This window comes from Mus caroli, unplaced genomic scaffold (genome assembly GCF_978045245.1).
Source record: "Mus caroli unplaced genomic scaffold, Mus_caroli_1 scaffold_2, whole genome shotgun sequence".
Classification (NCBI taxonomy): Eukaryota; Metazoa; Chordata; class Mammalia; order Rodentia; family Muridae; genus Mus; species Mus caroli.
In genome coordinates, this window is record NW_028227257.1 from 59,956,484 (window position 1) to 59,971,845 (window position 15,362).

Here is a 15,362-nt window from a genome sequence, read left to right on the forward strand (position 1 = left end):
ATAAGGGACTAGAACTTGGTTACCAGCGGTAGGAATGCAGTCTAACACTGTAATTAAGGAAGAGGGAAGGCTGGCCAGAGCCATGTTTGTCATGCTCTGGCCTACTAGAGCTCTTCAGGTCTGGCATCCTGTCTCTCTTATGTCTGTGAGCCTTAGTTTCCTGTTTTATAGTTGCTTAGGTCTGTTTCAACTCTGACAGCATCTTAGACTACAAATGATTGGTTTAGGTAAATACAAGAGAAAATAGTTGAGAATCTTTCTGTAGGCCTTGTCTAGCTTATGGTGATGATGGGGTGAGATGAAAGTCTGTTACTAACTCTGGAGTTCAGGTCATCATTTAATGGTATTTGTTTAGTGCAGGCAAATCCTGGCTAGGAGCTGCCCCATCTCAGCACCCACACCTTTGTTCCTGTTCTTTTTCCCCCCTCTCATATTTAGATGATTAAGAGCTCATGTTAAACCACATAATCCAAAAGGGGGAGAGTAAGAACTTAATAATCAGATATGCAAATAAAAACTGGGAAAGAAAACAAGTGAAAGTAGCTTTGCTGTGTTTTTAAAGTACACTCTTACTGTGTTCACTCAGAAAAAAAGTGAAGTAATAGAGAAAATAAAAGGAAGCTGAAACAGTACTGGTAGGGAGGAATGTATAGCTTTGGGGGCCTCTAGTATCTGTCCTTAGTTTGTTACTCTTTAGCTCTAATTAGGTTTAAAGGTTCCTTTCCTTTTTCTTTAAAGGTTTCCGCATTACTGTCTTGCTTTCTTTTCCCAACATTGCCTGCATTCTTTATAACTTCATGTTAATTGCTTAGTTATGCTAATGGTGTTAAATATAAGAAGAATTAAACCTAAGATAGGGTATAATAATGCCCTGTATATTGATGATGTACTCCAATATCCCCTTGTCCTGTTCCTCCCCACCCTGTTGTGTGACAGAATATTTCCTTGGAAAACACATCTACCCACCCCAGATAGGAAGCAACAGACCAATGTACAGATGCTACAAAACCACTTTGGTGAACCAATGAGTTTTATTGGGGTTATTTATTTACAAGAATCTGAGTGAAGGGTTACTTACAGAAGCAGAAATGATTCAAAGACAGCTGCATCACCAAAGCCACCCAGCATGGGTGTTAGCTCACAAAGCTGGGGACCTGGAGCACTGCACAGCCTGCAGGTAGCTCTACAGGTTGAAGAGTGTCCTTTCCATGTGGTTCAGTTGCTCTAACCCTCTTCCAGGTAGCATGGATGGTTTTTCTTCTTCTAGGCAGCTGGTCTGGTCTCAGAATCTTTGTCCCTTACCTTGTCTGAGAGTCTTCTTTTGTAGCTTGGCTGAATCTTTTTTGCAGCTCAGCTTTCAATATCTGAGAGGGACTCTAAGGTTTTATTGCTTACTTTGGTAGGAAGGGTTTTAGTGAATCTGATTGGTTTCAGGAACTTGTAGAAGCTATTTTGCATTGTTTGCCTTCCTGTTTAAGGAACTTCCCTACAGAATAGAATGTTTCACTCTTTGAGGAAACTATTAAACAACACCCCGCACACTGTTTCCTTCATTCCAGTTTTCTAAATCATATGTATTTTATTCATTTATTAGTTAATATCTGCTCTATCATTCCATACCCCAAACAAACACCCAAATATGACCCTGCACTAGCAAAGAACTCTTCTACTTTTACCAGAGAAAGTCAAGCTCCAGAGTGTGGAAGAAGAGCCCAGAAAAGACTGGGCCAGTCTCCTGCTCACTGCAAACTTACTGCTTATTGCAAGCCTGCCATCTTTCACAGGTTTAGTAATTTACTAGATAGACAAACAAAGGTCACTGCAGATAGTAGGCTCTTGTTTGCTGTTTATTTCAAAAAAAGAATAAAAGCTATCATAAGCCAAGAAAAGAGAGTCAGTGTGAGTCTGGAGGGAACCACACCAAAGCTTCTAGTTGTGTCTGCAATGTCCCCGGCAGTGCTGCTTTCCTTTGGTCAAATACATCACTGCCAAGTCTTGCCAGCTTCGGAAACCTGAACCCTGAGTTTCTGTTGGGATTCAATTACATACAGCTGTGTGGCTGACCTTACACTTAACATCCTTCCTGGTGGTCAATTTCCTAGATAGGTCAGAAGTAACATGGATATTAATTCTCATATGACATGGCCTGCAACCCACTTTTACAGACCACACTCTTTAGAGCCTAGGAAACATACCTTTAAAACCAGTACTCAAGAGGCAGGGACATGCAGATCTCTGAGTTCGAGGTCAGCCTGGTCTACAGCGTGAGTTCCAGTAATAGCCAGGGCTATACAGACAAACCTTGTTTCGAAAAGGACAAAACAACAAAATTAAGGGCCTTCTGAAGGCATGGAGATGACAGACACAGAAGTACCATGAATATACCTAACATATAACAACCAGGTTGTGGTAGGGATATCTTTAAATAAGAAACTAATCTGTCTTCTAAAACCATTGCAGTCCCAGGTCCATGGAGAGGACTCATTAGTAAAGACGCCTGTTACCACTGTGCCTGACGACCTGAGCTCAGTTCCCTCGATTCATGAGACGTGACTCCCGCCTGCACTTTGTCCTCTGACCTTCATGTGTTACTTTACCTGCACACACACACACACATACATACATACACACAAATGAATGAAAAACCATTATATAATGTTTTCATAGTTTTTGATGCTGTAACTCATTTAACCCTTTAATTTATGAGACTGGATAATTAAAAGATAATTGTGCATATCCTGTAGTATAAAAATATTGTGGCTACTAGTAAACCCATTTCTTCCTTAGGCAGCCTTTTGGCATAATTGTTACACCTTAAGGATTCTTTAACTCACCCTCTAGTTGCATTGGTTATCAAAATGTATGTTATAATTAGATTTTGTAGTATCTTGTATTAAACTATGGTTATGCTAGATTTAAGGTAGTTGCTCTCCTTTTTTAGGTGGTAGTACTACGGGTTGAACCTAGAGCCTTATGTAGTCTTCCTTGGCGATAATCTCTGCTTTACTTTTCATTCTTACATTGTTATGTGGGCTTGACCTTATTTGTTAACATTAAGTAGCGGCTGTGAGAGGAGACCTCTGTCTTACTCTGACTTCAGATGCTTTTCAAACACCAGCTGTGATCTTTACCAGTTAAGTTAGCCACGAGAGATTTAAAACAAATGAAAATGTTAGTGTAGATAACAAAGTGTGAAGTGCAGAGTGAGGTCAAGCCTTCTAGGGCAGCCAAGTCCCTCGGCAGTACTAAGGGGAAGGTATCCACTGGGTGGTTGACTAGGCCTTAGCCATCTCACGTGCAGACTGAGATTTTAAAATACCTGCAGCATTTAAAGTTAGGCCTTGGTTTTTGGGGGTTTTGTTGTTGTTGTTGTTGTTTGGTTGTTTTTTGTTTTTTGTTTTTTTTAACTCCACTTGAAGGCCACAGTTTTAAATTAGAGTTATTTTCTTTTGTGTGATATTTGTCTTTGAAATATATCAGGTATGGTTTTAAGTACTTCATAGTGAGTTGATTTTGTGGAGGTTTTTTTTTTTGTTTAATAAAAGACGGGGTCTCACTGTGTCATCCAGACTAGACTGGCTTTGAACTTGTATTCAGCCTCCGCCTCTGCCTCCTCCTCCCTCTTGCTGGATCACAACTGGGCTGCTCACCCTGCTTGACTATACTTCTTGGAAACTACTACTGAGTGTTCTGACTGTTGTTCTCTTGTCTCCATTTGTACGTGAGGACAATAAGTAACTTGTCTAAAGTCATAGTAGTGCGTGGCCCATGCTATCCTGCTACTCAGCTGATGATACAGGCATTTAAGGACTTTGTGAAGGGGAGGAAGCATTGCAGTTGCACTTTCAACAGAAGTTCTGTGATGTTCCAAGAGAGACTGCTCCCTTGTGGACTCCTCCTGTTCCTGTTTTGTCAGGTTTGCCTTCTCGCCGTTGTCAGAGGAAGATGAGGAGGATGAGCAGAAGGAGCCGATGCTGAAGGAAAGCTTTGGTGAGCTTTGAAAGAAACTCACTGTTCTGATTTGTGCTCTTAGTATTTTTTTTTTCAAAGAAAAAAATTCTAAAAGGAAAAAAAAAAACCAAAAACCATGAGTTTATCTGTTTGGTAAAGTTAGGATAAAGAGAGAATAGCAAGGTTTAAAGGTGAACCATAGCTGGGCAGTTTGATCCTTTAAAATGCCTTTAATCCTAGCACTTGGCAGGCAGAGTCAGGTGGATTTCTGAGTTTGAGGCCAGCCTGGTCTACAAAGTGAGTTCCAGGACAGCCAGGGCTATACAGAGAAACCCTGTCTTGAAAACCAAAAAAAAAAAAAAAAAAATTCAGACAGTAAGCTTAAATCTCTGAATATGTTTTTGCTTTTGTTGCCAGTGTGAGGAGAGTTCACCAATCTATGAGGGGTTTGTTGTTTTTTCTTTCCTTTTGCAGAAGGAATGAAAATGAGAAGTACCAAGCAGGAACCAAATGGGACTAGTAAAGTAAACAAAGCAGTAAGTGGGCGCTTCCCTTCCTTCCTGATCTTGGCCTGGGCTGCGGCCCACGGTGGAACCTAGCATGGCAGTGAATTAGGCCTGGATGATGATTTTAGTACATACTACATTTCTGTGTTCCTGCACATGGGTGTGAGTGGAGTAGGCTATGAGCTGTGCCTGTGTGCAGGTCAGGCGACAACTTTCAAGAGTTGACTCTCGCTTGCCACCGTGTGAGTTCTAGTGAATGAATCCAGATCTTCCAGCTTGGCAGCAGCCCCCTTGCTGCCCTGCATTTACCTTTACCACACCCGTACTTATCCAAAGCAGTTACTGCAATCACTAGCAAGACTCTAATGACACTTTTCCCAATCTTTTTAAAAAGCAACTGCAGGGGCTGGTGAGATGGCTCAGTCGGTAAGAGCACCCGACTGCTCTTCCAAAGGTCCAGAGTTCAAATCCCAGCAACCACATGGTGGCTCACAACCATCTGTAACAAGATCTGGCGCCCTCTTCTGGAGTGTCTGAAGACAGCTACAGTGTACTTACATATAATAAATAAATACATCTAAAAAAAAAAAAAAAAAAAAAAAGCAACTGCAGTATTTGTAAGAACCCACAAAAGTAAAAGTAAAACACCTAAGTAGTTGAAGTGTTGTTGAGAAAAAGAACAAAGCAGAAGACACCACACTAATTTGGCTTCAAAATGTGGCACAGTGGGAGTGAGGAGGCAGCTTTCCTCTGTGGGTAAAGCTTCTCTGTGTAAGCATAAGGGCCTGCGTACAGATACCCAGGCCCGGCATCAAATTTCCCAGGTACCATGTGTAACCAAGATTTGGGAGGTAGAGAAAGGAACATCCTTAGTGTTTGCTGGTCAGCCCATCTAGATAATAAGAGTACTCCAGAGTCAGTGAGAAAACTTGTCTCAGAAAGTAAGGTGGGTGTGAGATGGCTCAGTGATTAAACGCTTGTGCTGCCAAGCCTGACGGCCTGAGTTTCAGTAGAGAACTGGCTCCCCCAGATTTTTCACACAACTATAAATGAATAAATACATTTTTTTAAAAAGGTGAAGAATGATTGAGAAAGGCAAATGCTTATATCTGGCCTGAGTGCACATATATTCATACATACCTGCATGTACATGAACACATAGATACTTACATGTACACAAAGTATTCCACAGGGAGCTAGAGCCACAGTTCACAGTAGAGGATGGTCAACATGTATGAGTCTCAGGTATAAATCACAGCATAACTAAAACCAACCTATAGAGCCATTGTAATCAACTGTGAGCCAGTTGGACATAGTAGAGAGCCCAAAGGGTAAGCTTACATACTTCTGGTCACCTGAATTTTGACAGAGATACTAAGGACACATAATAGGGAAAGGAAAGTTTTTTGTTTTCCAGTCAGTAGTGTGTTGAAGAAACTGGATTTCTATTCAAAATGAGTTGGAGGCTGTAGGACTATAGTTCAGTTGTAGAATACCAGCCTCATATGAATGAGGCCCTAGATTCAATCCCTAGTACTGTAAGTGGGGTGATTGTAGGGGTTGCTGATTAAGGTCTTAAATGTAAGGCCTGAAACTGTAAAACTCAGAGAAGAAAACCAGAGAGACACTGCATCATACTGTTCTACATAGAGTTTTTAAATTTGTATCAAGCAGTCCAGGCCTCAGTCAAAAATAAGAGTCATCATACAGAGTTGCCTCAAACCAAAAAGGTGCTGTATGGCAGAGCAGTCAACAGGAGTGAGAAGACAACCACCTCATGAGAAAAAAACATGGCTAATATGTATAAGGAACTCAAAATAAGTCAGTAGCAGAAAAGCATGCTGACTCAAAAGAGGCCTTCAATAGAAATCCTCACAGGACGTCATTACAAATGTAATATATTTTAAAGATGCTCACCACAGATAATCAAGAAATGCAAAATAAACCCACCATGAGCGGTCCCCTCTGTACTCTGCTCAGTATGGGTTAGTGCGGAGAGTTCCTGAGAAAAAGTGAAGCTGCTTACTCCGTAACCTCGTAATCCTGATACTGGGCATGCAAGTCTGTGTGTGGAAAAGATGCCTGCATTTCCAGGCCAATTGTTGCAGCCTCAATAGCAAAGATACTTCAGTTAAATTTTACTCCATGACCTGGGTATGATTGAGCCTTTAATTCCAGCACACAGGAGTCAGAGGCAGGCAGATCTTTCAGTTAAAGGCCAGCTAGCCAGGGTTACTCAGAGAAACCCTGTGTTTAAAATCCTGACATTTTTAGGAACTGGTAAACTAGGAGACAGTTTCTTAAATATGCCAAGCCCAGAAAAACAATTGCTGCATGATGTCTTATTTGTGAACTGTAGTAATGTTGAAGTCACAGGAAAAGCCTAAGTGGTAGTTAGGATGGAGGCTTGTAGGCATAATGTTACTGTGCACTGTGTAGAGATCATCTGTGTGTTATCCAAACATTGAGTTCTGTGTCCCTGTGTCTGCTTGCAGTCCTTGTTCTGAGAATCTCCTGTCTCAATGTTGTGTAAACATTGCTCTCCAATTATTCCCTGTGATTGGTCAATAAGAGCTGAGCAGCCAATGACTGATCAGGGAAAAGAAATGGCTGGATTTCCTCCCAGCCAGGGGAGTGGACAGGAAGGGAGATGGTCCAGGAGACATCATGAGAAAACAAGTGGAGCAGAGAAAGCTATAGAATGCAAATATCTCAGGAATTATGGCTGGAAGATAGCCAGATTTGCCTAGAAGATTCAGATAGATTAATACTGGTCAGCTGTTGGGCCTTAGAGCTGTTAAATGAATAAAACAGTCCAGTCTCCATTATTTGGGAACTAGCCAGGTTAAGAGAACACTGTAACATTTATAAATTAACACTAATGGGATACTAGGGAATTGTTAGTCAAAGGTATTTGAAGAGAGTTGAATAGAATTTTCTGTCAGCCTCATTTGTTATGTATGTGTGCTATGGAGGATAATGAAAGGCTGCTAAAAGAATAAAGGTCTTAGGAGTTCAGATCTATTCTTGAGACAAATTATTTATTGGTATGTTTTAGTAATAGCTGATATGTATGTGTTCCCAGCAGGAAGATGATTTGAAATGGGTAGAAGAAAATGTCCCTTCTTCTGTGACTGATGTGTAAGTTTTTGAATTTTTACCTTAAGAATCCCGTTTCGATGTTAGTATTACTTTATTATTGTTTTCAGAGGGAAACTGAGGAGAAGTCTAGTGAGAATATGAAGTATCAAGGAATGGTTAAAATATTAGGAGCAACATAAAACCAAAAATAATTAGGACTGCTCATTTGCATGCTATTTCTGTTTATAATGATTTAGCCCTAGGTCAGTCTAAAGTCCGTTGGCTAGTTCTTTTTAAATTTCTGAATTCCTTCCTGGAGCTTTAATGTTAATGAGACATAGACCCAGCCACTCTGTAGGGTATGTTTAATTCTTTCTTTATAACTTGAATAATTCTGATTATTTTTTAATTTGTTTGTATCTTAAAAGAGATACAGATCTTAGCTAAGTTGTAAAAAAGGTTTAAATTTTGCTCCTTGTCTATTGTCCTTCATGAACAGTTTGTGACCTTATTTAATATCATGTTTCTCTGCAGAGCACTTCCGGCCTTGCTGGACTCAGATGAGGTTAGTGATCAAATCATGGACTTTATCTCATTTGATCTGGTAACTAAATAGCCACTCATGAGTTCTCCATTGACGAAGAATCTTGACTGCCTACTCACGTGTGGACTGGTTTGGCTGAAAAAGACAGGAATGGGCATACAAAAATTCCTTTCTGTATATCTTTGTGTACATAGTCCCTTTTTCAGAGTTACATGGTCAGACTTATGAATTAGAAGTTAGTAACAAACTAGGTGTGGTGATACATGCCTTTAATCCCAGAGGCAGACAGATCTCTGAGTTTGAGGCCAGCCTGGTCTACAGAGTGAGTCTAAGACAGCCAGGGCTACACAGAGAAACCTTGTCTTGAAAAAAACAAACAAAAAAAGTTGGGAAACAGACACTGAACTCTGTACTTTGCAGTTATTTTGTCTTTAAGAAATTCAGCTGTATCCTACTCTAATCTTGGAAAGCTAGGAATAGGGTTGAGAAAGGACTACAGTAAATCAGAACAAAGTTATTGCAAGTTATCTGTTACTAAATTCAACACTTCTGTGCTTCTGTTCTATAAAATGATATTATAATTAGTATCTCTAATATTTATGATGATTTAAATCTGTTTTTACCCCTTTAAATTTTGGTTTTTAAATTTTACCCCATGTGTGTGGGTGTTTTGCCTGCATGTGTGTCTGCACCACTTGTATATGTGGTGCCCTCAGAATCCAGAAGAAGATATTGGATCCCCTAGAACTGGAGTTAGAAGTGGTTGTTAATCAGTACATGGGGGCTGGGCACTGAATCAGGTCTTCTGAAAGAGCTGCCAGTTCTCTTGCTGCTGAACCTTTTGACTAAGTTTTTAGTCTTACTGTGGCTCTATATAGTCTATTGAGAAGCATTCACATGGTGTCTTATTGTGGCCTAGGCTTATGGAACTGACTATAACATCTTTTGAATGTTAGGGTGTTCTGATCATTGTAACAAAGTGTTTTAGGAACATTTTACCAGATTCTGACTCTTTGTTGATTTCTCACTGGCCTGCTTTATGGCACTATAAAAAATGTCAAATCCTTTAGCTGTTCTATCCATTGAAACAGTGAAAACTGTACCTTTCCAATCTGAATTGCTCCACCCCACACTTTGATTTCTGGGTTCTATTCTTTTTTTTTTTTTAATTAAAAAAAATTTTTATTATACCTTTTTTTATTAGATATTTTCTTTATTTACCTTTCAAATCTTACCTCCTTTCCTAGTTTCCCCTCCGAAAATCCCCTGTCCCCTCCCTCCTCCCGCTGCTTCCCAACCCATCTACCACTCTCATTTCCTAGCCCTGGCATTCCCCTATACTGGGGACCAAGGGCACAACCTGCACAGGACCAGGGGCCTCTCCTCCCATTGATGATCGACTAGGCCATCCTCTGCTGCATATGCAGCTAGAGCCACCAGTCCTACCGAGTGTTTTCTTTGATTGGTGGTTTAGTCCCAGGAAGCTCTGGGAGTACTGGTTAGTTCATATTGTTGTTCCTCTTATAGGGTTGCAGACCCCTTCAGCTCAGCTCCTTGGATACTTTCTCTAGCTCCTCCATTGGGGACCTTGTGCTCAGTCCAGTGGATGACTCTGAACATCCACTTCTATATTTGTCAGGTACTGGCAGAGCTGCTCAGTAGACAGCTATATCAGGCTCCTGTTAGCAAGCTCTTGTTGTCATCCACAATAGTGTCTGGTTTTGGTGGCTGTTTATGGAATGGATCCCCAGGTGGGGCAATCTCTGGCTGGGTTCCATTCTTAAGATACCTGGGTCTCTCTTGAGGTCTTCCTCTGCTTTGTGTTTCCCATTGGTGGCCTCCCTAGGCCTCAGCTCTCTAGCTGCACTGTGTTCCATGGGCTACCACATATGGCATTCGTGGTTACTGCAGTGCTTTGGGACATTGGTTTCACCCTTCAACATTTGCCTGTGTGGAAATACTGCAAGTAAACATAATGGCTACCACAGTGCTCTTTATGTGGTAAGAAACACAAAATTTAGCATCCTTACGGTTTTTGTTTTTCTTTTTCAAGACAGGGTTTCTCTGTGTAGCCTCAGCTATCCTGGAACTCACTTTGTAGACCAGGCTGGCCTCGAACTCAGAAATCTGCCTGCCTCTGCCTCCTGAGTGCTGGGATTAAAGTCGTGTGCCACCACGCCCAGCTCTTATTTTATTTTTTTTTAGTGTGCAGTGTGTGTGTGTGTGTGTGTATAGAGGCCAGCGGATCTATTTTGTTGTCTTCCTCTGTGTGTCTACCATAATTTTTAAACAATTTTTCTCATTGAATCTCATTGCAGCATGATATTTCTGACTGGCTGGGTAGTATGCCCCTGAGTTTATTACTATTGCACCTTTTTATTTTTGTATTAGTCTATATGTATAAGCATTTTTCTGCACATATGTAAGTACATCATGTTTATGACTGGTACCTGAAGCCAGAAGGTACACAGACAGACTCATACACCAGAGTTCAGTTAAAATAAGATTTTCACAGATCTACGGTACAGCACTGTGCTTGCATGTAACAGTATTGTATTGCACACTAAAAGCCTGTAAAGCATGTTGAATTTCCTTCTGAGATGTAGTTGAGTCATTTAACCTCAGATGGGGCCTGTAATGTTTTAGAATTACCATAGATATACTACTATAAACAATTAACCTAGAAAGGTATTTGTGAAAAAATATTGTTTGAGCCATTTATATAGAACTTTTTTAGAATTTAGACCTTTTTAAGTTATGTACTTAGAATAAATCTTTTCCTCCTTAGGAACGAATGATCACACACTTTGAAAGGTCAAAGATGGAGTAAACAATGGAAAACTGCCATAGAAGATGGCTTGTATTGGGGAAGAGACAGCTTGTGTGTCAGTCTTCTGCACTGCTCCATGGGATTAAAGGAGGCAATGACATCTTCCTCTGTTTCTTGATCTCTGTGCATGGGAGCTGGGGAGAGGTGTCAGCCAAGGAGAGCAGCTTACTGAAACATATCCATGGGATGAGAAAAACCTACCAGCTTCTTTACATCATCGACACCCTTTCCCTCCCAACCCCATCATGGCTGTTTTTGCAAGCTACATGTTGTCCCTGAACTTTCTATTCCATTGTTTAATCTGTCAGACTAGGAAGTTTAAAGTTTATGAAAGGACTGTGTCATTTACACCATAGTTTGTCATCTCTAGGAGCAACTGCCTGTGATTTTATTTATTTAGGAAGTTGGTAATGGGAGAAATTATCATTTATTTTTGAGTTTCCTGGGAAGTCAAGATTACATCTTGCAGAAGTAGTTTGTGGGGAATAGGCCCTTTTGAGTTAAGGAACTATAGATCTATCAGTGACCAAAAGGGAAGGGGGGGGGGGCGGGAAGCGAGAGAAACTTACATGTGATTCAAAATCAAGTGCAATTTTGTTTACAAATGGTGTATATTAAAGATTTTTCTATTTCAGATGTGCTTTAAAGAGAAATACTAACTCTTCTGACATCTGATATTATGACACATCCCATTGCTGGCAATGTGGTGCACACTCCAAAACTTTTAACTACCATTTAGTCAGCCTCAAGGGCAGCATTGCAGTCACAGGCGATGCTTGATTTCCCTTCATGCCGTTCTTTGGGATTGCACCAGATGCCAAGAGGCACTCTGTTTCCGTGCTGTGATTGTTCGCCCTGCAAGAGGGATTATCATGCTTCAGAAGGGGGAGCTTACAGAGAGGGAACAGGTCCCGTTGCTTTATAAGCAGGTATTCTTGCATGAAGTGGTATGGAGGCCCTAGACTGCTGCTGCTTTTTTTTCTTTTTAAAGATTGATGGTTCTAGTTTCTGATGTTGGCTTAGAGACTGCTTATAACATCACCAGGTGATGGGATTCACTTGAAGCACTGTATTTCAGTTTTGATCGTTTGATCCCGTTTTGCCTTCCCTAAATTTTTGTTCTACATGAAAAGTTCATGCCACTTTTTAATATAAAAATTTTAACAAAACTAGTGTCTCTCTCATTTATTTCAAATTTTCCCTTCACACCCTTCTTTCAGACCCTAGTAGAGACTTTCTTTCCATGACTTTTACTACAGATTCTCTTATTTTCTGTTGAAACATATGACACACCAGAGGAGGGCACCAGATCTCATCATAGATGGCTGTGAGCCACCATATGGTTGCTGGGAATTGAACTTAGGACCTCTGGAAGATCAGTCAGTGCTCTTAACCTCTGAGCCATCTCTCCAGCCCTTTTTTTTTTTTTTTTTTTTTTTTTTTTAAATACAACCCAGAGCAACCTGCCCAGGAGTGCCAGTAGGCTGGGCTTTCCCATATCAATTATTAATCAAGAAAATGCCCCCACAGAATTGCCTACAGGCTAATCTGATAGAGACATTCCTTTTAAATGAATTTCCTAAGTAACTCTTAGCTTATATCATGTTGACAAAAAGCTAACCAGCACATCATAGTAAAATGTTAATAGCATTTAGGGAACATTTCTCTACAGCTTTTTGCTATGGTGGCTTTTTTGAAATCCACCTTAGGTAGAACTCTTTTTTTTTTTTTTTTTTTGAGACAGGGTTTGTCTGTATAGCCCTGGCTGTCCTGGAACTCACTCTGTAGACCAGGCTGGCCTCGAACTCAGAAATCTGCCTGCCTCTGCCTCCCAAGTGCTGGGATTAAAATTAAAGGCCTGCGCCACCATGCCCGGCTGGTAGAACTCTTAAAGAACAATAATAGGAAATAAGGTATTGTCTTAGGGTTTTACTGTTGTGAACAGACACCATGACCAAGGCAAGTCTTATAAGAAACATTTGATCAGTTGATCCCATTCTGGATTGATTGAGTCAAACGGACGTTTTAGCAATGTCTCCAGGTGCAATGGCCTGGAGGCCAGGACAATGACTCTGTAAAGTGTTTGCCACACAGCATGAGGATCCGGGTTTGTTTGGATTCGAGTTATCCATGTGACAAAGCTAGTGCCCATACACTGAGACTAAAGACAGGTGGGTCCCAGGAGCTTACTGGCTTGCCGGTGAGCTAGACTGGCTAACTGTAAAAGGGGTAGATGTGTCTCAGAAACGAGCAAACAAAAACACAGGCCATTTCTCATAACATGGAAACCAGCTGAGGAAGACATCTATCTGACCTCTGGCCTGAAACATTGGTCAGTAACAGTGGCTCGCCAGAAGTGTTTACCAAATTACATCTTCATTCATGTATCTGACCTTTGGGCAGGCTGCTCTAGAATCTCTTGCAGGTAGATTCTGAGGTTGCTTCCAAACATCCTCCAGTGCATACACAACACAGTCCTGTATGCAATCCCTAAGGGATTATGCCGGGGCTAAGTAACATTAGCCTATAATGGCTTTCGTGTTCAAGGGTATGAACTCACTTTGAGTTCATACTATTCTCCAAAGTTTGAGTAAAGTTGGAATGAGGTCTGAGCCTGAATTTTTCAAAAGTTGCTTGACTAGGCACTAGGAGAGAATCACTGGTCTACAGCTTTAACAATGTAAACCTAAGGTACACCTAAGAATTAGCTGAAATGTAATGATGGTACTGAAGCAATCTACTGACTGGCTAGAGTGTGTCAGACTTGACAGATGTTCACGATTCTAATCGGTCTTACTCTGAAGAAGGTTTTGCAGAGTACGAAAGTAAGGCCTGCAACAATCTATTTCCGAAGAAAACGAAAAGCCAAATTTCCTAAGTGGTATATCTCCAAGCCAAGACTGACGCCAAGGCAGAAGTTCCTTTTTCCTCGGTGGTTGGGTGGGCGGGATTTTGAGACAGGGCCTCATGTATCCTAGGCTGGCTTCAAACTGAAGATAACTGGACCTCCTGCGTGCTGGGATGTCTGGGTGCCACCTCTCCTGACACCCAGCCCAGTGAGCTCAATTCCTCGTCGAGAGGTCTTCACTACGTTGTCTGCCTAGGACGACGATTCTCGGGCTGGCGAGATGCCTCAGTAGTTAGGAGCACTGACTGCTCTTCCAGAAGTCCTGAGTTCAATTCCCAGCAACCACATGGTGGCTCACAACCATCTGTAATGGGATCTGATGCCCTCTTCTGGTGTGTCTGAAGACAGCTATAGTGCACTCATGTAAATAAAACAAATAAATAAATCTTTAAAAAAAAAAAAGATCAGTTTCTCTCCTACCACCACAAACACCAAGGAACTCTGAGCAGCTGGTATGGATGTGAACTCGGGTTGGGGGCGGAGCTTCTGCGGCGGAAGGGGCGGGCTTAAGGCAACAGGAAGTCCGGCGGCGAGGATGGAGTTGTTGCTGAAGGCCCTGTAGCGGGGGTCCCTGGTGGGATCCGAGTCTTCCCTGTTTTTGGACGGCAGACTCCTCCCAGCAGCAGGGGCGGGACGGTGGCGGCGAAGCTCCCGCAGCCATGCATGACGCTTTCGAGCCGGTGCCGATCCTGGAAAAGCTTCCCCTGCAGATCGACTGCCTGGCTGCCTGGGGTGAGCCGCGGGGCCTCGGGTCAGGGAGGCGGCGGCCCCTCACGCCAAGCTATAGAGAGGCAAGGCGTCTGACCTGTGGGTGGGCTGTGGACGCAGGCTGTCAGAGAGGGCGGACGTGACTGGACCTCGGGCAGCTTGGGTGATTGTTAAGGAAGGACAGTCCATTTGTGGACGCTCCGCGCTCTCTCTTGTGCGCTATGCAGTTGGAGGCTGAGCTCACATTATTAATGTGCTCTGTTGGGGCCCATTTCGGTTCCCAAGAAGTCTTGAGTGAAAAGGGCAAAGCCTGCCAGGGGCTTCATCTTGTTAAATGATTGCGGTGTTTTCTAGGTGACAGACAATGTTAGCACCGTATGCTTCAGAACATTTAGTGTTCCTTAGTTTATTTTTCCTTTTAGTAGATAGCTCACATACTCCTTGACTACCTTATGTCGTGAGGTGCCCAAGTTACCTGACTGAAGTGGAAGAGCATCATAACAGATTGCTGTGAAACCTGACCCATGCGACCTTGTATACTTTTTCTTGGGATTGACCAATGCAGAAAGCAAGGTCAGCATCCTTCGTGTGTTCTGGAGTTCAAGAAGATAAATCTTGGCTCTCAGGCTACATTGAGTGCTTTTCTATGCGTCGTTATTGCCCATAACAGGCTACGTAAAAATAATTCAGTGTTTTCTGTTAATGTCCATGCCCTAAATATCAAGGGCTCATACAAAAGTAAAGTTCAGAATCTTTACATAGAGTTTACGCTGAGAAAGGCACCACGATGGACCACAAGAAAATGTTGATGGTGACCAGTGTGATGAGCATCTG

At 41.9% G+C, this 15,362-nt stretch overlaps 2 protein-coding genes across 7 annotated transcripts in view; both read left to right on the forward strand.

Annotated features, from left to right (window-relative positions):
• The window catches only part of Tmem87a (transmembrane protein 87A), a 48,043-nt gene extending 35,962 nt beyond the window's left edge, over positions 1-12,081 (forward strand). For 2 of the 4 annotated variants that reach the window (XM_021182509.3, XM_021182494.3), the window contains exons 16-20: positions 3,917-3,990; positions 4,426-4,487; positions 7,543-7,598; positions 8,073-8,103; positions 10,871-12,081. In XM_021182509.3, coding sequence (XP_021038168.1) covers positions 3,917-3,990; positions 4,426-4,487; positions 7,543-7,598; positions 8,073-8,103; positions 10,871-10,912 — 265 coding nt within the window. In that variant the 3' untranslated portion in view covers positions 10,913-12,081. The remainder of the gene's footprint in view (positions 1-3,916; positions 3,991-4,425; positions 4,488-7,542; positions 7,599-8,072; positions 8,104-10,870) is intronic. The other 2 variants (XM_085834542.1, XM_085834543.1) reach the window with 1 other exon arrangement.
• A 2,261-nt stretch (positions 12,082-14,342) lies between these two features.
• Positions 14,343-15,362, forward strand: part of Vps39 (VPS39 subunit of HOPS complex) — a 41,101-nt gene continuing 40,081 nt past the window's right edge. For all 3 annotated transcript variants that reach the window (XM_021183453.3, XM_021183447.3, XM_029473727.2), the window contains exon 1: positions 14,343-14,552. In XM_021183453.3, the coding sequence (XP_021039112.1) occupies positions 14,480-14,552 (73 nt within the window). In that variant the 5' untranslated portion in view covers positions 14,343-14,479. The remainder of the gene's footprint in view (positions 14,553-15,362) is intronic.